Source organism: Chaetodon auriga, chromosome 23 (genome assembly GCF_051107435.1).
Source record: "Chaetodon auriga isolate fChaAug3 chromosome 23, fChaAug3.hap1, whole genome shotgun sequence".
Taxonomy (NCBI): domain Eukaryota; kingdom Metazoa; phylum Chordata; class Actinopteri; order Chaetodontiformes; family Chaetodontidae; genus Chaetodon; species Chaetodon auriga.
Window position 1 is genome coordinate 8,842,216 of NC_135096.1, and position 21,939 is coordinate 8,864,154.

Here is a 21,939-nt window from a genome sequence, read left to right on the forward strand (position 1 = left end):
GATGGCAGCAGTCTGAACTGAGCTGTGCGTGAGTGTAGGCATCAAATGTGAACACGTCAACACTATTTTCATACATCTCATCTGCACTGACACTGCATGAGGTGCATAAGAAACTTTTTCCACAGTATTGAATACAGGATACACAAAATCATGGATTCCATTAAAATAATGTATGACTGAACACACACACACACACACACACACACACACACATATATATTCTTCTTTTAATCAACATATTAGAAAATAATAAGAAATAAATAAATAAGTAAATTTTGAGTATAACACTGTTCGGCAACATGACTGACTTGTAAAACAACATGCCTCTGAGAAATGACCCTGACAGTGACAGTGAGCTCGACTCGGCGGATATTTCAAGGCAGCCTCCCTCGACAGGAAAATGGGATTCTGTGCAAAGGCTAATCCTGAGAGCAGATAGATGCATCATGTCTGACAGGCAAACGCTTGTGAGGAGACATCTCTATCCTTTTCAGCTAAAAAGTCAAACCAGGCATCTCTTTGGAAACATACTCTGACAGAGGAAATTCACTGCTTCTGGAGGATTAATTTGCCAAAAACTTTACTCCAATTATGCCGTCTAGCTTCAGCTTTACACAGGTTACATAATTCTTCAGAAGCGATATGCTCTGTTAATTGAAATATTAAGGTTTGAATTTATTTTTTTCTAATTGGGTTGACTCAATCCAAATTTGTCAACAGGTAGAGAACAGCTGGTAGATCCAAACATTTGTTATTTTCTTTTATTGATGAACACGTCAGATATAAAGTCAACATACTGGTGCCTCTTGGTCCACACGTGTCAAACATGAACCATTCTTTGCACCAAATAATAGTAACAAGTGCATTTGATCTATTTTCTACAAATAGAAAAACATACCTGTGTGATTGGCACCTGCAGATCCTCCTTTTTTCTTGCACCGTTGGATGAGCTGGGTAGTGTGTTGGTCAAGTTGACACCTCAACCTGAAAAACAGGTACTGGTCATTGACTGGGCTCTCCTCTTAAATAGAAAATAAGGCCATATCACAGCTGTTAATAATTAATCCAAATTTTTAAAAGCATAAAATTTAAAGACTTATCAGACTGCCTAGATAAATAGCACTTCATCGTTACACTTGTGCATTAACTGAATGTGCCACACTTGAAATATCGGACACAACTAAAGCCCCTTAATTTTAAGCTCATCATAGTGTAAAATTACAAATGTTGTTGTTTGAAACGTAAAACAAAACAAATGGCAATTTTACAAGTTATATACTGATATCTGTATGCAGCCCGGAACATAATGAAATTTCACTGGGCGAAAAAAGACGCAAACTGAACTTTTCATTTTGCTAACAGCCACGCGACTCTATGAAGCCTCCACCTACCAGTCAATACTTTGTGCTCCGGTGCCAACAATGAGACCACTCGTCACCTCACCAAAATAATAGTTTTTGTATTAGCTGTTCAAGACACCGCGACCCAGCAAGAATAAAACAACAGTGCAAGTAGCGCCGGGATGAAATGTCACTGAGGTCACGCAGTAATGTTACCTCCGACCAAGCTAGCATGTCCTGCTCACTACAACTGCCCTGTCACGCCAACTGCACGACACGGCTTGAATCACAAACACAAAATTTCGTGTACGACACAAACACGGCAACACACAATTACTGGTGACAAATATATGTCTCTTACCTCTTCCAACTCGAAAGTAGCGCGGCCAGGTGTGTGGCTGTTCGTCAGTCCTTCACGGCCGCTGACGGTGCATTACTGCCACCTTCTGGATGCGAGCGGTATTTCAGCGCTAATTTGCTTGATGTCAATCGTTTGTGGTTGAGCAGCACATTACGATTTTATACAGATAACGCGAGACATTATTAAATTAACTTTGTTAGAAAAAGTTACATGGGTAAAATTAAAATAAATAATAATTGACATAAAGTGCACAATGCCCCTAGTTCACTTTTTTGAGTGAATTTAGGAAAACAATGGAAAGCATTAATTCAGCACAATCTGCCCTTATGTGCAGCTCCTGATCCCTGTGAGGACTCACATATTGGGTGAGGACCACATCAAATTTCATTGTGTAACCATCTTTATATTACAGGGTCCAACTGTGGGTCGCCAGCTGATCAAACTGCCACTGCTCTTGTGACTGACTGGCTGTCACACATGGCAGGAACAGTTAGTTGACCATATACTTTTGGCCATGTGGGGTAGACAGATTATAGCAGTGGGAACTGAACCTATTTATTTTCTTGGGTGGGAAAAGTTCATTCTTGCCTTGCACGCACCACGAGTCAAATCAGACACAGTCCTTTATACAAGTTGTCAGTATTATTTATTTGATCAGAGTAAAAACATCACACACATCAATAAAATGACCCAAGTACAAGTAACTCAAAAAATATTTACTAATCTCTGAGCTGTAAGAGTAAAGGTGTATGTCACATTATAATGTGCGAATAAAAATCTAAGAGCTGTTTTTATTAAAATGTGCAAAGATGTAATAAAAAAGACCAAAGGTGCCATTAAGTTAAAGAAAATCTTAGATTAAAAAAAGATTCTGTTAAGACAAAAACACTGAAAAGGTTGAGAGGTTTGAACTTGCGGTCACGCAGCAAATGGACTGGTTACCATAATAACAGAGAGACAGTCTGGGATTCCCCAAATGGAAACACTGGGCAGATTTGAAAAAGGGAGACGATCCACAGTGAAATTTCCGCTTTCTGCATGATTGACAAACCAGTCGGCCCTTCCAAACCAACACTGGATATATATAACAATGAGAAAATGTAAAATTGATGAAGAAATGTAAGCAATTAACCATCATCTCCATGGGCCTCTCATTAAGAACCTTAACACAGCTTGATACAGTCAGTCAAGTTCTGAAATGAAGCAGCATGTTGTGCATTACATGAATCTGTTCATGCATCATGTGTGATTCATAACCCTGCTGCGTCACACCGTTGTTTCCTGCTGGTTCAGTCATGTTATTTTCCAGTGTGGCTCCCATAAAATGCATATATTAAAAAGCATAAGTTAAGTAAACCACATGTAAAATTCAGTGCTGTGCACAGCCTTCACCAAAGCATCCAGTTTCTTGGATTTAGCCCTGCCCAGATGGCTTTTTCACCCTCCAACGTTGGTGGCCTGAGTCACCACACTAACAATCTGGTGCTGGAAAGTATGAAAAGTAAAAATTACCCAAGACCAGAACTTCTCTAGCGTTGCCTCTGGCCTGGCCTCACAGTACAACCTTGTGACATAGAAATCTGCCTGCAGGAGCCGAGATTAGCGTCTGAAGGTCAAGAGGCTTTAGTGTCAGCTGTGTCTGGATAAAGAGAAGCAGGCTGACCTGCAGTCACATCACAGAGAGAGTCACAGGCAGTCACTTAACTGATAAATAATGTAACTCTGTGTGCATTTTTTGTAGATCTGGAGTGAAAAATGAGTCATATACAGTACATCATCAGAAAGTTCTTATGCTGTCGTTTCTGTGGTTAAAAAGTCATTCAGAGCATAAGTTAAACTAAAAAAAGAAGAGGAAACTTTTTTACTAAATAACCAGTGCTGCTTAATTACCTTTCATTCATTTAATTTTGTGCGATGTGCTGGTGATATATATATGTAAATGCAATATGCAGAGCCAAACCAGCAATACCCATAATAAGTACTGTGTCTACAACCGAAGCCTGATATATCTTACCTCCTGCAGCATAACTGCAGCCTTATCCGTAAAATGATCAAAGAATGCTGTTCTGCTTTAAATAGAAAGAGTCGATTTCATGCTCTTTACACTTTAAATCTGTTACTAGCTTGAGTTGCATGAGCAGCAATTTCAGACTAATTAACATCTATCTTAAACATTTAAAGATCCTAATCTAGCTATCTGACATAGATATCACTGATGCTACTGAGGCTCAAACTGCGTATCGCTACCATTTCTCAACACAGAGTGAGTAATGAGAGTAACAGTAATTTTTCCACCTTTAACCGCTCCAGGAGCAGGAACTATTTCTACATCTGATTGGATGAATACGAATATCTGATCCCACAAATCTATATGAATATGCAAAAATCTTCTGCTACATTTCTGTGTTTCAACTGTCGACATCCTTAAACACTGCTTCCTGTCCTGTGGAAGTATTGATCTCACCCAAAGAAATGTGTCTTGGGTCTGGCCTTAAAGGAACCTCTGATAGACCCCTCCAGCTCCTCTGTGTCACGGAACGACGTGCTGTGGACGATCTGCGACGTCCTCAAGCGGAGCCTCTCGAGTTTGGGCTTCATCCTGCTGAATGACGACTTCCTCCTGACGGGTTTCTCTCTGGGTAGATACTCTCTGTCCACAGAGTCGCAGTCACTGGGATTGAGGAGCCTGAGGGGCTTCAGGTTAGACTGGAGGACTTTGGAGAACCTCCAGCGACGTCCGTCCTTTTGGTCTGTCTTGTCTGAGCCTGAATGCTCATATGCTCCTATGATGTCCCGTATGTCCACGCTCACATTGTCAGTGAGGTACTGGCAGGCCTTCCTCCCGCTGTAGTCTCTGATCTCAACATCTGCATTGTAGGCACCCACCAGGAGCTTCACCACCTCCATGTGGCTGTGCATGGCGGCTATGTGCAGCGGCGTGTAGCCGGTGTTGGATCGAACATCGACGCTGATAGCAACATTGTGCTGTTTGGCAAAGTTGATAATCAATGCTAACAGCTCAGGCTTGCCATGCTTGGCTGCCCAGTGCAGGCAGGTGAAACCGCTGACGAAATCTTTCCTCAGAATGAGGCTGGGCTCTGTGGTGAGGAGGCGGTACAAGCTGGCCCACTCCCCATCTGAAGCACACATCATCCACTCATGTTCCAGCGGGTCCAGAGTGACGGAGGCCCTGTCGTCTTCCAGGTTGGAGGAGACCAATGACACTGAGTCCCCATCACTCTTGGAGGACAGGCAAAATGAGTTGCGTAACACTATGCTACGCCTCACCTGGGGGGAGCTGTTCATCATGACCTCGATGAAGTGTTTGCGGCTGCCTTTCGGGGAGCTGTTCCCTTCACTTCCAGACAAACTATGTGTGTCCAGCAGTCCTTCGTCCTCCTCTTTGTCTGGCTGCAGCTGTCTGGTTCCAGGCTGGGATCCTGTTGAGTTTCGCCGCCGGGTCACCACATGAATCTGCTCCGCTTTCTTCAGGCCTTCAAGTGAAAGAGACTCAGTCTCAACCTGTCTTTCTGTGGGATTGAGCGCAACAGTAGATGCGTCTGTCTGTCCTGCAGTACCAGTTTGTACAGGCCCAGGCAAGGTGAACGCACTTCCCTCTGCAGGGAGAGGCGAAGCTTCAATCACTGCAATTTCTGGTATGTCAGGCGCTTTCGCCACCTGCTCCTTCTTGGACTCCCTCCTCTCTCTTCGAAAGCTCCCTCTGTTTCCCATCTCACCTGAGCTGCTGTCCACCTCCTCCACTAAACAAACAAACTCGTGACACTTACTTTCGTCGTCCAGGAAAATGGTTGTAGAGGGGAAATCGCGCAGAACCTTCACCTGGCTGTCATTTCCGTAACCTGAGCCAGGTGTCTGTTGTTGAACCTCAGCGCGGGCGGCACGAGGCTGGGCTGGATCCTCCCCTGCGTCATCACCGCGAACCTGACTGCAGTCTGTACCTGAGGCTTTCTTTTCACTTAAAACTTGTGTTTCTGTCCCATTTGTCTCGTTTCCGACACTTGAGTTACGCTGCTCCTTCAGAGAACCACGAAACTTCTTCTTCAGACAGACATACTTGATTCCACACTCAGTTTTTACAAAAGCAATGTTGTCAACGTAGTTTTTAAACCTGTTGCGTACAGTCGCCTTCTTGCCTGGCTCCTCGGGGAATACGGGCTTAAAGTGCTCAATTAAATCCGTGTTTTTCACTTTGCCCCCTTTCTCCTTCAGAAAATCCAAAATTGCGTCTTGACTGCAGTCGGTGGCCATCATCAACATCAATTCGACAACTTATTATTATATTGTGTTCTACCTCCAGCGATGAGATAACGGTTGAAGAAGCAGAACAACATCTAAACATGCTTTCCAGCCTTACCGTCCCACAGCGAGGAACCCACCGAATGATCCTTCGGTACAGAAACGAGTGAAATAGAAGCGTTAACGATGCTCAGTGGGGACCAGTGAGAGGCAGAGCTTTTCCCTGCGTTTTACTTCTAGCTGTCAGGCGTTCTCCGCCTCCTAGCAACCGAGTGCAGGAAACTGACACTTGCGGGCCGTACCATTTTGTCTGTGTGGGGGGTTGAATGGTCCCCAATGTAAGTTCTAATACACTTCTAAATATTTTATTATTTATGAACTTTTAAACATAATTGTGTTTGACATACATTCAGATTTTTCTATGTTTAGTCCACTCGTAATGTGGACCTCAGTGGCAATGGCGTTACCAGCTTTGCATTGATGCCCCCTGTTTGTGAGCTGAGCTTTGCTGCTCGAGTAAATCAACCAAGAATGGACGTGTATATATTACTAAGAGTTCAGGAAAAATGATTGTCTTGGGTTATTGATTCACTTTCAATGAATCATATTTGTACAGCTTGTTATGGAAAACCACGAACTGGTTGCTGTGTTGCATAAGACAGACTGACAAGTCTGGAATAGTACTAGCCTGAGTCAGCCAGGTGCTCAAAACCGGACAGGTTGAGGAGAAAACATGTGTTGCTGTTATTTCGCTTAAAGCGAAAGGATGAGTCAAATCATGTAAAGTATTCCCAGTAACACAGAATTATGTGAGTTTCATGGGTTGTGTAAGAGATTAACAGTCTTCTTTAGGTGAATCACTTGGGCTGGACTTACTGTGAAGCGCCACGCACGCAGCTTTCCATTGTAAATGTACACGTGGCTTTTATACATGACATGGAAACCGATATGTTAATTCCTTTTGATTATTGGTCAGTTTTATTTCAGTGTAACTGAATAATTATTTATGATTATTGTATTTCATAATGCCACTTTTCATCTTCACCTGTCAGTCAAAACAAACAACTGGGCGAGCCTGATTGGCTGCTGCTTTGATCGGAATGACCTGAGCTGAAGTGCCATTATGAAAAAAATAAATAGATAATAGGAAAAAATGACACTCTAAAACAAAAACCGCTGAAAAGAAATTTCTTAATAATGGGTTTTAAAAAAATATATGACTTTTCCCAAAATGAATACTAAATAAGAAGACAGTCAGAGGATAAAAGCAAAGCATTCACTATTTTTTGCCATAAAAACTGTTGTCAGTCAAAGCTACTTACAGGTAGGACACACAGTGAAAAATCGCGGTGCAGGCAGAGTGCGGCCATGTTTATTAACCAGGATTATGCTTCCATCTACTGCCACAAAAGGTGATCTGCAAGTGACTTAAGAAGGCAATGTAAAGGGATGCTTCACCCAACTTACAAAGCATACACTCTGAGCAGTTGGATTTAGTGGCATATATGTGGTGAGGTTGCAGATTGCAAACAACAAGACCCTGTGCCTCACCCTCCCCGATGGCGCCCTGAAGAGGACCTGCTTTTTCATTTTACTGTTAGGGTCTCATTCTGAGGTCATTAATGGAACTCTCCTAAATCTTCCACAATGGAGCTTTAAGCAATGCAATCCATCCTTCCATCACTTTCCACCAAAGAAATACTCTGTTTTTGTTAAAAACAAAAATCACTCCACAATCATGACACTGAATAAAACACAGCACTCAAAGCAAAGTTCAGTCAAAGCAACGTGTCATTGAGCTGTTTGTTTCAAAGACTCCAGAGCTGGAAGGATGTCATCCAGGTGACTCACACCTGAAACACACACACACACACACACACACACACACACACACACACACACACACACACACACATTCATTCTCAGTGCATTTTATTTCATGAAGGCGGTTTAATAAATATGGAAACTGATCCCTCCAGATGAACCTGCTCCTGGTCAGGGTACCCTCAGGCTGAACCAGTGCTACAATCAATCCGATTTGCAATTTGCATTTTTTGACTCTCAAATATTGATAATCAGCCTCAGTCAGACATCTACATCTTTTTTGAATGTATGTATATTTGTCACATGTGGTGCTCTGATAAAGATCTGCTGAAACGCCAATCAGTCAAATCAAGTCAAACAAGGAGGAAGGCCCAGCTGCTTGGTGTGTGTATTGTGTCTTACATACCGAGAGTCTGTAAAATGTCCACAGTGAGCGCATGGAAGGCAGGGAAGAACTCCTCGTGCTGCCTCACTTTGACGATGATACTGCAGAGTAAAAATATAAAATCACTTCAAGGAGCACGTTGGGTTCCTGTCGCCCTGCAGTAAAGCTGCTCTCGAGCTGGTGGTGTCTCACATTCCAAACAATATGTGTGTGTTCTGTATGTGACAACCTGTCAATTTCAGCATCTCCCAGCAGATTGTGGAGTCCAGCAGTGTGTTCAGTGGAGGAAACCAGTCTGGCCACCTGGTTCACCACCTCAGCAGGAGGAACCCTGCTGTCTGACACAATACCACAAACATCACAATTTTTCTCCATTGTCATTTCTACCATAAAAATATCCAAAACTGACTAAACAACACATGAAGCTTGGATTCCAGCAGAAGCGTACCTAGCTCCAGAACATCTCGGAGGTTCCTCATGGCGTTGGTCATCTCTCCCAGCCTGGTGTAGACCTCGTTCATACGTGGGTACACACCGCTGAGGGAGGTCACGTCAAACAGCTTCTGGAAGTGGGACACCATGGAGGCCAGAGTGTATCGAGTGGGACTCCTGAGCACCTACACCACCACAGAAAACACACTTATAAACTCCAGTGACACTTATAAATAAGTGTCACTGGAGTTGACCCTGTCCTACATCAGTCAGATACTCCGGCAGCCTCTGATCAGTCAATCAATGCACCATGGAGTGTGTTTTACACCATAAGTAGAAAAGTAAACAAGTCTTCTACCTTGTCGTTGTCAGTCGAGGTGTTTTCCAGCATGGTGTCCACCAGCAACATCATATCCTCCACCTTCACTGCTTCTGCAGCATCGTGGCCGCCATCAGACGGCTGCCAGGGCATCACTCTGGCAGTCAATTTATTTAACCCCCTTTGCAAATCCTACCAACATACACATGGAAGAATTTTAATCGGTTAAAAGAGTAAATAATACTAAAGCCTGCAGACAGGTGGTGTTTACCTGTAGCAGGTAGAGCTGCTGAGCCCAAATCTCCAGTGTGGGGAGGAGGGACTGAAACTCAGCCCGCTGCGAACCAACAGAGGAGGGTTTCTGCCTGTGCAGTCGAAACGGGGTTTTGGGACTCGTCACAATGGCACTGATTTGACTCAACAGCTGGAATTCAGGGGAAGAAAAGTCTTGTTCGTTATGTTTGGTTGAGGTAGATTTTAGCAAACAACAAGGACAGGACTCAGACAGGAAATCTCATGGAATCAAACAATATGCTTACATGGCTGTAGTGGACACACAGACTGGCTTCCCTGGTTTGGTCACTGATGTTCTCGCTGATCTCAGTCATGTTGTCTTCTTTCGTCACTCTGCAGATCAGATTAGATCAATACCTGGATGCTCAAACTCCAAAGTTTGGCCCAGATGACGGACGCACCCATCCACCGTGCTTATGCAAAGTTAAAACAAAGATGTTGCTTGGCAACTGATGACAAAACTAGATACTGCCTTATTTGCTTTTTTTTTAAAACAGTGAATGATTGTCTTTTAACTTGGACCCAAAAAACACAAAAACAAATGAGTGAATGAAGAAAGGATGAACACCACATCGGTGGTTGTAAACATAGCTGTGCCTGAATGAAGTGTGTGCATCAGATACAGAGATTCAGAGAGCAGTGCACAATCCTTTATTCTCACGAGCGTTCTGACCTTGTGTGACTGCTTTTGTTGGCCCCCTCCAAGCGGCGGAGTTTGTGTTTGTAGAACTTCACTTCTTTGAGTGTCGGCCTGCACGGGAAAACACAGTCAGCGTGAATATTCATAAGACAGAGCGTGCATTGTTTCAAGCTGGATAGGCACACACCTGGACTCCAGCTCTTGCTTCAGGCGCTCAACCTCCCTCTTTAGCTCCTCGATCTGACTTTTGCTCGACTTTTGCTGGTCCTGGTACCCCTTGAAAGAAATCCAAGAGTATTACATCATGAAACGGGGAAAGAACAACGTGAAAATGAATAAACATTACCTTCCGGTCTGGTTACCTTGAGAATGGTTTTGAATGATGGAGTGACATTGCTGGATGCTTTCTTGATTCTTGTCTGATGAGCCACCTGAGATCCTTCTGGTTCTCCTCTGGCAGATCTGGGGTCAGAATGAACAGCTTAGTACAAGTGGAGGCAACAGTGCTCATTGCAGGGTGTGATCTACATCATTTATGAAAGACAACACCAACACAGCCTTTTCTGAAACTTTATTTTGTGCCTGCCAAATGACACTTGATACTGAATTTTTGGAGGCATGCGTTACCTGAGCTCATCCAGCAGCTGAGTCATTTTACTCTCATAGAAGTCAATCACATCCAACACCCTGCAGACGTGAGAACCAGGAGAGAATTCAACTCAACACACAGCATTTTCTGTTCGAGGAAGTCCACACGAAGCAGTTGAAAGCTGTGGGAAAAAGCTTGCTAGCAAACCTGGAGAAACAATTTCTTTGTCAAAGAGAATATTATGTTCTTACTGCTGGTCTGCAGAGGAGTTCTGCTGGCTGACTTTGTTGCAGATGTGCTGGAAGGTCTGACTCTGTCGAGCCAATCGTCGCTCTTCCTCTTTGATGGTGAAGTAGAGCTTCCTCTGAAGCTGAGCTGCTTCCTCCCTCTGTTTAGACAGCTTCTGCTCCAGAACCTGACACAGTTTCTGCAAGAGATTTTTTTCTCTCTCAGAAAATGATATTTCTTGACTGAAGCTGATGATAGACAATACTCTCATTTTTAAAAAGCTTTGCAAGATCAAAAATTATGTGCAACAAGTCTCAGCCTGTAGTGGCTTGCTGTGAAAATCTGCTGACGCACCTGTGCTTCTTGTTTTTCCTGCTGCAGTTGTTGTGTGTGGCTGTGCTGTTGGACAGCCTTGCCCAGGTAACGGTCTTCCAGGTCCTGGAGTCTGGTCTTCACCTCGTCCAGCAGCCCCTCCAGCTCTGTGGCCCTCTGAGACTTCTGAGCGGCTTGTCTCATTTGCTCATGAGCCTCCTCTCTGAAGACACACATGGAAAAGATTCATTCTCCCAATGCAACGAGTGCTTTCTCTTCACCTACTGGCTGGTGGTTTCCCTCCCATCCCAAGACTTTCTTAAAAAAATATGTCTTCATAGTGTAATGCCCTGGGGGGGCTGATCTCCTCAGACAAGGAATTCCAGAGCCTTGAGGGGGTCTGATGGCAGAAGTCCAGTCATCTCACTGATACTCATCTGACACTGATCAGTTGAGATGACAGGGGGACAGGTGGTCAACACACACTGCAGATACATTATTAAACAGATACGGACGTATAACACCCACAGTAATACACACTGCAGGCATGTAAGAATTTCCATTGTAGGAGGTTGACATGAGTCTACTACATACCTATATTTTCTTAGTGGTTAGAGATCCAATCCCTCTAAAAACCGTATTTTTACTACTCTATTTACTATTTGCACCGCATATGTTGCAGATTTGGGCAAAAGGTTGCTGTGACTAATACATTTTAGACACAAATGTCTAATTTTCATAGGGGAATGATTGACAGCTTCATTGTTTGACTTACTTAAGTTGGTTATTGGACTTGATGAGCTCCTGGATGAGGGCCTGTCTTCTTTCTGAGTCTGTGAGCATTGTCCTCAAAGTCATCCTAATCTCACCAGTTGACTTCTTGTCCAGCAGAACCAAATCTAAGGACACATGTGAGCATTTGCAATCGTTTCCAAATCCTACTTAAAACTGGAATTTCACCACGACAAGTTCATTTTGACAAGAAACTGGAACCAGCGACTCTTACCTGAAATGTTCTTGTTCTCTCCAGGATCTGCAAAATGCACTGGCTTAAAACCATGATGCTGCAGAAGTTTGTTCACGTCATCCCATTCTACCTGCTCCTGCTGCAATACAGACAGGATTGAAGTCAAAAGAGGAAAGCACAGGGAGGAAAGAAACATCACAGAGCAACACGAAGCTGCCGAAGAAATCTAAGAACTACCTGAAACTGCCTGTACGTCCACAGATAAACATATGTCTTATTTCTTGATTGTAAAAAAGTAGCTGTCCTGCTGTCCATTCTTAAAAGTCCTCCTCTCAGCACAAACGTAGCACCTGAGGAGTATAACTCTAATCATTGCAGGACTTGAGTGCCTTTGTAGAATGAGATGCCTCTGGTGAAAGCCCACTGGTGATAAGGTTTCTACAGTTCCTGCAGCTACCACCTCTGCACCACAACAATGAATGAAAGCCGATCCACTCCCCCATCATCTGTCCGACACCCACCCACTCCACACACAAGCCTCTACAGCCTCGGATGAGCATCATTTTGTTTACGTTGACTCACCTCTTCCATCGTTACGCCCCCCTGCAGGAGATAAAACAATAGTGTTCAGAGCTGTACGCAGATCCGATACAACTACTTTACTGGCAATAACTGAATTCGACTCAGTTTTAAAATCCGTGAATTTAAACGTGCGGAGCTGTTAACAACAACATACAACAACAAATTGGAGAAAAAAAAAAATCATATAATTTAGGAATGTTGAGGTTATTTTAGCAAATTCGGCATACGAGGAGCCAATCAAGCGAGACATTCAATTAAAATAATAATAAATGTTGAATGAAGTTGTCGTCAAGCTCTCCAACTGAACAGAAGTGACAGGAACCAGCTAGATTCAGCGTAGCTTCAGCTAAATTGAGACAATACTTCAATATATCGGCTCCCAAGTTAGCATTTTGAACTTTAGAGCTGCGTTAGATTCTGGAGCTAAAAAGGCTTCGTGGCGACTTTACCTGTGTGTTTGTTACTGCTAGCAGATATGACATTAATGACGAAGTGAGTTACCAATAATTAGTAACATCGATACTGCGTTTAACTGGGTTCGCTATTCAGCCTAGTTTAAATTTAACAACTTCTTCTTCTTCCTCGTTCTTCGTCTTCGTTCTTCTTCGAGTTTGGATCTCAGCTAGCAAACTATCTTGTAGGGCGCATTACCGCCACCTAGAGGCCTGGAGTGTAGAGTGTCGCTTGGCAGAACATTAAATTAAATTAAACGAAACGAAACAAATTTCCCTCCGATTTTCCTTAATTAAGTAATTAGTTAGACGATTGTGTACTTTCCATTTTGCCTTTCCTGACAGATTCCCCAATGTAATACTTTGTCTTCCATTATACAGTACTGGTATTTGTCACATACAGCTCTCCAGAGGAGGAACTGAATATGACCAAAGCTATTTAGAGGAAATGTGTCAATATGCAGACACCTGTATCATACTCTGGACAATTTAGGGACATTTCAAACATTCCCTGGAGGTTTACTCCAAGCTCATCAGTACGAAAATGTACTCCTTGATTTCTCTACAACACCGAATTATAGCCCAAAGGCAAACATTTGTGTTGTTATATAGCACTGCTGTTGTGTGACTTGACAATAAACCCCATTCTCTGTGAATAGCTCAAAGAAAGAGCCCAAAATCCTTGAAATTGGAAATTGTTTAGATGAAAATATACTGAAATAAGGTCTATTTATGATCCAGAGCAATGAGTTCAAGTGCCCCCCATGCAATGTGAAATATTATTTTTCACACATACTGTCTGAAAACCACATGGAGGGAAACTAAAATGTATTAGAATGTGATTGAATGCTGCTGTGACATGCAGAGTATCTGTCCATCTATATATCTATACCAGAAAAGATAACATGTGCTTCAGTACACAGACGAAACACACTAAACCTCCCCGACCTACTCAGCAATACTGGAAGAAAAGCACATTCATTTTGGTGTGATAAATAATGCATTCACTCAATGAATTCTCTGTATTAATAAGGCTGACAGCAGGTCCCAGGAACACTGTTGCTGTGCTCAACATTAGCAACCACAAGATGGCAGAAATGTCTCAGCAGCTCTTCACAATGCAACAACGTCTCCCTCAGAAAAATACCAAATGAGTTCAATCGACTGACCAGTCTGAAATGAGTAAATGCAGATAACACCAAGTTCCAGTACAGACAATTACAAAAAGAACCGTGCTTTAGAAAAACACATAAACAGCAGATTAAAGATGCAGCACCTTGAGGCTGCAAGAACACATGTGTTGAAATAAAAATATCAGATGACATCCAACAGTCACCCCAGGGCTCAAACACCAATTAGACACCCATATTTAAAACAAAAGAGACTTGAACTGCCGTTCGTCCCACATAATCTGTCAAACAAAACATGCTAATTGAGTCTTTTACAAAGCTGAGTGATGCATTAATTAGCACACATTTGTACATCAGTATGCTTGTTATCATGTTTATATTAACACTCAATGAACTTTGAGACCCGACAGACATTTCATTCATTTCTCCTCATTAATATGTAAATGAATGCAAAATCTGTTCGGATCAACCACACAGTCTTGTGAAATGCTGTGGACTCAGACAGGTAGTGTCTCTCAGCAGGTGTGGAAGGCAGAAACAGGTGTCTGCGTTGCAGTTTCAGCTCACCATCATGTGTCACAGTACACTCATGGTTTGGGAAATATCACATTTGGCTTTGATTTCATGGATGTCGAATATTCTAATGTCACTGAGATCACATACAGATGTCGCCGCTTTATCTTGAACTTCAGCTTGCTGAATGGAAAGGTCAAAAATAGATATTTAAATGCAAATGCACACTGTAGATTGTCTGCCATTTGCTTAACGCTGTCTTAATTATGCTTATGGTCACATCAGCGTTTATTTGAGCATGGGCAGCTTTTTGTCTTTGTGTTGTGCGAGTTGCAACCAGGTCGTCTTTTTCTGAGTCCAAATACAAAAGAGCAAGCTGATAGATCACAGGACATCTGCTCTTCCTACTCTACTGTGTGGAGCAGAGACCTAGATCACTGCTAAGCAGACACATCAGAGCCCTGGAGTCCTCCCAAAAAGATTCACTGGAAAGACAAACATGCATGCAGTATATCAAAAATAATTGCTAGAGCGATCAAACACCTCCAGCATTGCAAGCCCCTGTAAACTTACACCAATTCAGATGGGCTGAGCATGCAGGGAGAAAGTCTAACTCTGTCTGCCGAAGTACATCTTCAACTCCCAGTGACAAGCAGACCAGCAGGCACCTGGAGGTCAGAAAAAGAGGCACAAGGACAAGCTTGAAATGTGAGAGTCCTTGCTCGTGCTGCACCTCATGAAGTTGATTTCTGACTAGGCTGCAAAAGACAAGGAAGAAATCAAAGCCATGGCTCCTCATGAGCCAAACTCAACACAGTAATGGGGAATTTATTGAACAACACTGCATGCAAAAGCGTTGGTAATTGTCCTTAAGCTGTCATTTAGAAGTAGAACCCTCAAGACGCACAAGCACTGTGTAGGTAAACACATGTAAGGGATTTCCAAGCCAAAGTAAGTAAATCTTGAAGCCACAGCATCTGAAATGAATTCCTAATCTCACCCTGTCTGACATTTCTCTTCACCAGATTGGAAAAGGCTGGTGTCACTGCAGTCCACACACCTACCTGTCTCGTGTGAGAGAGTCGAGTTTTCATAGATCCAGAAAGGAAAGGTCGTCATTTAATAATGAATCGAAGGGAGCGAAGAGCCTGGCTACTCACTGTGTCCCCACATACATCAACTCCACTGAGCAGAAAATTAAAATGGAAATTTAGGCCTTGAACGGAGTCGAGGGTCCCATTGACCTGAGCTGTATGATTTATGGCGGGTGATTACATCACCTCAGTGCTACCTGGACCACTGAGCTTTCTCCAACTCATAACCATTTGTTTCCAAATAGAGTGTTTAGAATTCCACTTTGATACTCTTTTTTTTATTGATCTTTCATCATTGGCTGACTGTAAAAATCACTTTTCAGTTCTTTAAAAGTTGTTTATTGACTATGGTATAATGAGCCTCAGACTGTATAACGGTGCAGTCTTATATTTACTATAGATTGATACGACACAGGCACCTTTGGAAAAGGTGATTGGTTTGGTTCAGCAGATACAGAGATGATTCCAGGCAAGCTCCAGAGCATGAGCGAGGACCCTCAGGTCAGTGCATTTATTTCAGGAAGTGCAGTAGACAGACAGACATGCTGCTAGCAGGAGGCTGCATCTGTGTGTGCTTGTGGTCTGCAAAGAGAAATGACAACGTATGATGTATAATTACAACACAAACACAAGATTTCCAGGCACAATTTCTGCACTTTAGGGAACAGTAGAATCTAAACATGACGCGCTGGCAAAATATATGAAGAAATATTGGTGGGAGACATAATGAGCTCATCTTGAGAGTACAAAGCATAAGACACATGACTCATATTACCTTGTGCTGTGTCATTAGTGGATGAAAACAAGCCTCTCTGCAGGTGCTGCAGCAGCATTGCGTGTGCAGCCAGGTGGAACGGCCGCTCAGCATGAAAAGAATTGCAGAATAAAATCAAGTGAAAGCAGAGCCTGTTTGTGTCTTCCATGTTCACAAGCAGGTGGGAAAATATGACACTGGCAGTGCAGACATGTGGGTCAAATGATAATGTCATTCACAAAGTTTGTTCCATGTGGCACAAGAGAGGAAATCTAGCAAACAATCAACACCACTGAAGCTAAAAGGGAGGAATTAGAAAGATTGGTTACAGGACGGTGACTCAAGGCGAACAGATCACTGGTCATGGCTGTAACAGTGCTCACACCAGTGAGGCATCCCCGGGTGTTAATGAGGCTAACCGTCTGCGTGCCACATTTGATTCCAAGGATTTCTCATTGCCGTCGCAGCAGGTTTCATGCTTTAATTGTCACCAGCTGAGCACAGATACCTGCTTCCTCAGTCCACAGCCAGCCTCTGTGAGCACGTGCTGACCGAACCACCAACAGTGAGCTACATTTTGAATATGGAATTGTTGAGCACTTTATTTATTCAGCATCATTAACAAATAAGGGAACTGTTGCATTTTTGGGAAATTAACTTATTCACTGTCTTTCTGGGAGTGAGATGAGAGGATCTCCTGTATGGTATTTATTGGAATATCTATGATGGGTGACGAACGTCTGACTGACTGACTGTTCCAGCGCTTTGCATTGTGGGAAACAGCAGGTGTGGTCAACTGCAGATTTTGCTTTTGCTACATGCTAAATTTTGGCTAGATCAGCGCTTACTGCTAGTATAGTAGGCGGTTTCAGATAAAGCTCCATAGAGAGCACAAACCGGGGATCTCAGCCTCTGCTGGTTTCGTTTTGGCCGCTCATGTTGAGGTAAAGGCTGAAGAAAAATCAGTGTGTGACATACTGTTGCTGCAAAAGTTAGATTCTAAAGTTTGCAATGGTTGGTGTGTTTTTACAACACCGCTGCAGTTTTACATCTCAGAGAAAAGGCGAACTGTGGTTGGAGAGTTTTTCTGACCATCTGCTGAGTGCTGCTGTACTGTACGTACATTAAGTTCATGCAGAGGCCCATTAAGTGGCTAATGGGGTTTGATTGCCGGGGAAACGAGCCGTGACAAATGAGGAGATGTCCTAATGGATGGACAACTTCTGCCACTGAGCCAGAGTGTTTGATGGAGGGGGACGGGACACTCGGGCTCTGCTCCAGATCTGCTTCTTCAGCTGCAATGTTCAGTTTACGAAGAGGAGGAATCATTTATCTCACAGGAATGAATTTAGCTTTGACGAGTTCTCGCAACAAAACTGACTGAACCACACTTTGACAAAACATCAGTGTGCTGAACCAAAAGACTGGACACTTGAGTACAAGAGAAATGCTGCAGGAGAGGTTTTTGAAGCGTGTTTGGACATTTACTGTCCAATTTACCTAATATGAATAGTTTTTGGTCGACTATAATGAGTACTGATGACAAAGGCACACTGAAAGGCTGCTCAGGCAAGAGTCTTGGCTCACTTTTATATCTGCACTTCATACAGGGGAAAAAACGCCATCACCTCAGAACAGGAGACAGAAGTGACACAGGGTTGATATAAAGTACAGAATTACTATCCAAGTAATACAAAGTGGTTGAAGGGAAGACTTAAATTTGTCGAGGACGAGGTCCGTTTTACTTGGCCCCTGTCAGAGTCTTAGCCGGGGAACATAATTTGCAGATAAATTGGGGAAGGTGGAGAAGTATGAAGAGCTGTTTTCACTAATCCCACTTCACCTTGAAGCTGTTTGACTTCTCCTTTCTCTCATTTTTCGCCACACTCTATCAGCTCAAATCCCAGGGCCCGGAAATCAACGTCTTAACTTTTTTTCTTGTTCGTGGACGAGGAAGGGGAAGGGAGCCAGAGGTTCTTGCAGGAAAAGAAAAAAAAAGTCAGTTTAGACAGGTCTGTCTTTTTGCAGGGAGTGCCGGCTGTCCTCTGGTGATGCAGGGAGAACAGGTAATCCACAGCGAGATTATCTGGTTCTCTCATGTTGCACAGGTGCCGGTGGCTGATATGACACCAAGTAATAGGCCTCTAAAAGCTCGTGCGGAGATGGCGGTCAGGACAGCTTTAGATAGCAGCAGATAAACAGCAGCTGTCTGGCCTTATGTCAACAACAACAAAAGCAGTGCAGAATTGACCAGATGTTACTCAAGACCGTCATTTTCACATGACACCTTCACTGTCATGAAGGGTTTATAAATGCCATGGCATGAAAGCTGTCGCATGCAAACAATAATATATTTCTTCTTTGCTTAAATTGCCTATATTATATACTATGCCCTTCTCAGGTGCATTGATCAGATTTTTGACATTTCTTGTGCACCAATAACATTTCTCTCTCTCTGTCTCTTTTTTCATTTTTCAATTGAATCTCATGGTCCTGGATAGAGTTTGAGAAGCTTTCAGCTCAGTTTTTAACTCCAGGTCCACTGAGCAAACTGTACCTGCTGATGAAAACAGTCAAAAGATCCTGATAAACCTGGTAAATGGACTTTAGTCGGGAATTGTTTTTAACAAATACCATTTCCAAGGCCAATAATGGACTTTCACACTCAAAGCCAATGGGCTTCCTGTGATATTTTGATGTGTTTTGACATATTTTGAATATTTTAACAGCGATTTGAGATGTCTACAGCTGCAAACCAAGCTACAAACTTTGCAGAGCCGTGTTTCAAGCCCCCTGGGAGTGAATATTCAGCACAGAAAAGTTCCTTTAAAATTCATTTCAAAGCACTCCTGACATAATCCTTATTTAAAAGCAAAGACAAGCATACAAAATGACTGTAATAGCATTTTATTAAATTTCTAGCTCAGTGACTTGACTCAGTTCTACATATTTTATATCTATAATTTTCATGCTTTACAGGGAGAGCTCATGCATTAGGCCCCTCAGTCTTGTTATATTTTTTAAGGGCAAAAAATGTAGTGCATGAACCCATCAGAGCTGCAGAGGCTCACTAACCGCCAACAAACGGACAGGGAGGATTGACACATGGTCGACCATCTTATCCCGCTTATCCATTAGCTTTTGCTTTACTTCAAAGTCAATGGAAAAAAGTAATTGTTTTCCCTTTTGAAAAAGTGCATATCCTGGGGAAACATAATTGGTCGGCACCTCCAAAAATCCTGAGGGCCCGAGCCGTGAGTCAGGTATGCTGAGACAGGAACAGGTTTGCACATGCTCGCAGTTAAGACATATTTTCAGCATTTAAACAGAAGCAGAAGGAGAGACATTCAAAATATAGTAAGAAAAGAGCTCAACCCACAGTGAAAGTAGATAAGTTAAATACGCTCTGTGTGTGTTTGAGGCTGGAGGTTTCCATCCGGAGGATGTTGACGGCAAAAGGAATTTAGAAAACCATGAAAGTTAAAAACAATCTGAAAGTTAAAATTTACATTTGCTATAGAGGAATCGGGTGATTTGGGATTCTGTTTGGTTGGAAAGAGTAAGACATCACACAGGAAACACCACTTCACGCGTCGTCACAAGCGTACAGCTGAACGGTTTGCCATACAGGGTTCAGAGGCAGAATACAGGAATAGAAACAAACATTTGAACGTGTGAAAAACACAGAAAATAACACATTTGAGAAGTCTGACGGATGCTGACATCATCTTTGGTGAGCTTTTACTGGCGGTAATTGTAACTGAAGTGTGAACACCAACAACAGAAGCGGGGTCCAGGTTTACTGTAGTTACTGTGTGGACTATCACTAAAGGAAAGATTCACAAACTCTGAAATGCTTGTTGAGTTTCTTTGCATAAGGGTTGTTACTCTGATCTAGTGCAACAGGAGGAGAGATGTTCAGCCTATGGAGAGTTTGGTCAAACGTGAACAAGGTTATTCACACTCAACATCAGGGTTCCTGACAGTGGAGCCCTGTTTGGTGTCACCCAGCTCGAGGAAGTGACTCCAAACTGCGAGGATTAAAGGGTATGAGGAGACAGATTCGGACAGGTGACGGTCAGGAATTCCTTTGCTTTGCAAGGCAAACCAGACCAAATGAAGCATCGATGTGGACCAGCGCTGGAGTCCAGTTTGCAACTGACTTTGCAACCACCTGGCGTATTTGACCAAATTTGGATTTTCTGGCACGACAGCAATGCAGCCTTTAAAATATCTCTTCAGAAACCTGTGTGTGATGCCAGAGACACATCATATGTGTCATTTTACACTCTGGAATGATGCTCATTCAGAGAAGATCAGAGGGAGGTCCATCACACCTGCCTAGAATCAAATGGAGTCAAATTGTGTGTTGACTGTCCCTCTGCCTCGCGTCTTCACCTGTCTTTGAAATGGAAGGTGCAGCTGTGGATGTCATAGTGGCGTGTCCTTTCAGACATCGGAGCGTGCGTATGCTTAGCTTAAAATAAAACACCACCGTGGCCTCAAATTTGCAGCCAAAGAGCTGCAACAAAGCACAGTTTTACAAACTGCGGGAGGACATTCTTGAGTTATCACAACACTGATAATTTGAGAGCACAATACTGAACATGTTAACAAACTTTTTACTGCAGACTTCTTATGAATTTGGTGTATCTATTCATGCAAAATGAATATATCACTACTCTTATATAAACAAGTGTCATTGAAACTTACAATGCTGTTTACAAGGTTCCATTCCCCAAGTCTGTTTTTACATTTGTCCTTTGTATAAAGTTGCATAACTGACTGAATCTTTTTTTTTTTTTATTGTGTAGTGCTGGCTGAGAGGGAGTAGCATGACTCAAAATGAAGGAGGAATGTTAAATCCACGGGTTCTGACATCCTCTTTCTTCCCAGTAACGCACAGTCCAGGGAAATTATTCCACCACTGAAACCAAAACTGTTTCAGAAAGTAAAGCGAGCAGTCGGACATGTTTTCTGTCAGAGACCACCACCACCACCAGCCCAGCACTGCCTCAGGTGGTGAGGGCAAACTGGTCCTGCTCTATGGGTTTCTTCACCCAGGCGCCCAGTCCGGCTTTGTGGAAGGCTCTGAATAGCATCTGCTTGGAGCTGTGGTACTCCACCGCCGCCTGCTTGGCCTCGTGGTAGCTGCTGGGCCTCACTGTTCTGATCCGCAGGGTGGAGGACAGCTACAGGGACAGATATTAGACAGATTGCCTTAGCTGGAAAAGTCCTGGATGCTAAAAAAAGGACGCTTACCTCGGCCAAACTGTTGCTATTTCACTGGAGGTTTAATTGTTCACTGATTAGAAATGATATGGCGACCAATGATATGACTAATTTATCTTTGGCTACATTCACACTGCAAACCTCAGCGCTCAATTCAGATTTATCGCTCACATTCGATTGTTTTATCATCTATCAGATTCCAGTGTGAGTCCTGAACTGACCTGCACGCGCAAA

General features: G+C 43.0%; 3 protein-coding genes across 7 annotated transcripts in view; all 3 read right to left on the bottom strand.

Moving 5' to 3' along the window:
* Positions 1-2,336: 2,336 nt before the first annotated feature.
* On the bottom strand, positions 2,337-6,097 carry LOC143316152 (ankyrin repeat domain-containing protein SOWAHC-like). Its single transcript, XM_076723905.1, has one exon. It carries the CDS (start codon positions 5,977-5,979, stop codon positions 4,162-4,164), a length of 1,818 nt encoding a protein of 605 aa, XP_076580020.1. The 5' UTR covers positions 5,980-6,097; the 3' UTR covers positions 2,337-4,161.
* Positions 6,098-7,151: 1,054 nt separating this feature from the next.
* Positions 7,152-13,127, bottom strand: cep70 (centrosomal protein 70). Of its 4 annotated transcripts, XM_076723906.1 has the most exons (17): positions 12,980-13,127; positions 12,531-12,551; positions 11,988-12,087; positions 11,757-11,880; positions 11,024-11,204; positions 10,693-10,868; positions 10,480-10,539; positions 10,215-10,314; positions 10,040-10,128; positions 9,886-9,963; positions 9,458-9,545; positions 9,190-9,342; positions 8,958-9,110; positions 8,616-8,784; positions 8,397-8,505; positions 8,189-8,268; positions 7,152-7,811 (listed from the first exon to the last, which is right to left on the bottom strand). In XM_076723906.1, the coding sequence occupies exons 1-17, from the start codon at positions 13,010-13,012 to the stop codon at positions 7,750-7,752; spliced, it is 1,776 nt and encodes a 591-aa protein (XP_076580021.1). In that variant the 5' UTR covers positions 13,013-13,127; the 3' UTR covers positions 7,152-7,749. The 4 variants fall into 4 exon arrangements, 3 of the variants coding, with proteins under 3 accessions (XP_076580021.1, XP_076580022.1, XP_076580023.1); XM_076723907.1 differs by lacking the exon at positions 9,190-9,342; XR_013076259.1 differs by lacking the exon at positions 7,152-7,811 and having other exon boundaries at positions 8,397-8,501.
* Positions 13,128-19,364: 6,237 nt separating this feature from the next.
* The window catches only part of LOC143315794 (double-stranded RNA-specific editase 1-like), a 49,279-nt gene continuing 46,704 nt past the window's right edge, over positions 19,365-21,939 (bottom strand). For both annotated transcript variants that reach the window (XM_076723221.1, XM_076723222.1), the window contains exon 11: positions 19,365-21,665. In XM_076723221.1, coding sequence (XP_076579336.1) covers positions 21,489-21,665 — 177 coding nt within the window. In that variant the 3' untranslated portion in view covers positions 19,365-21,488. The remainder of the gene's footprint in view (positions 21,666-21,939) is intronic.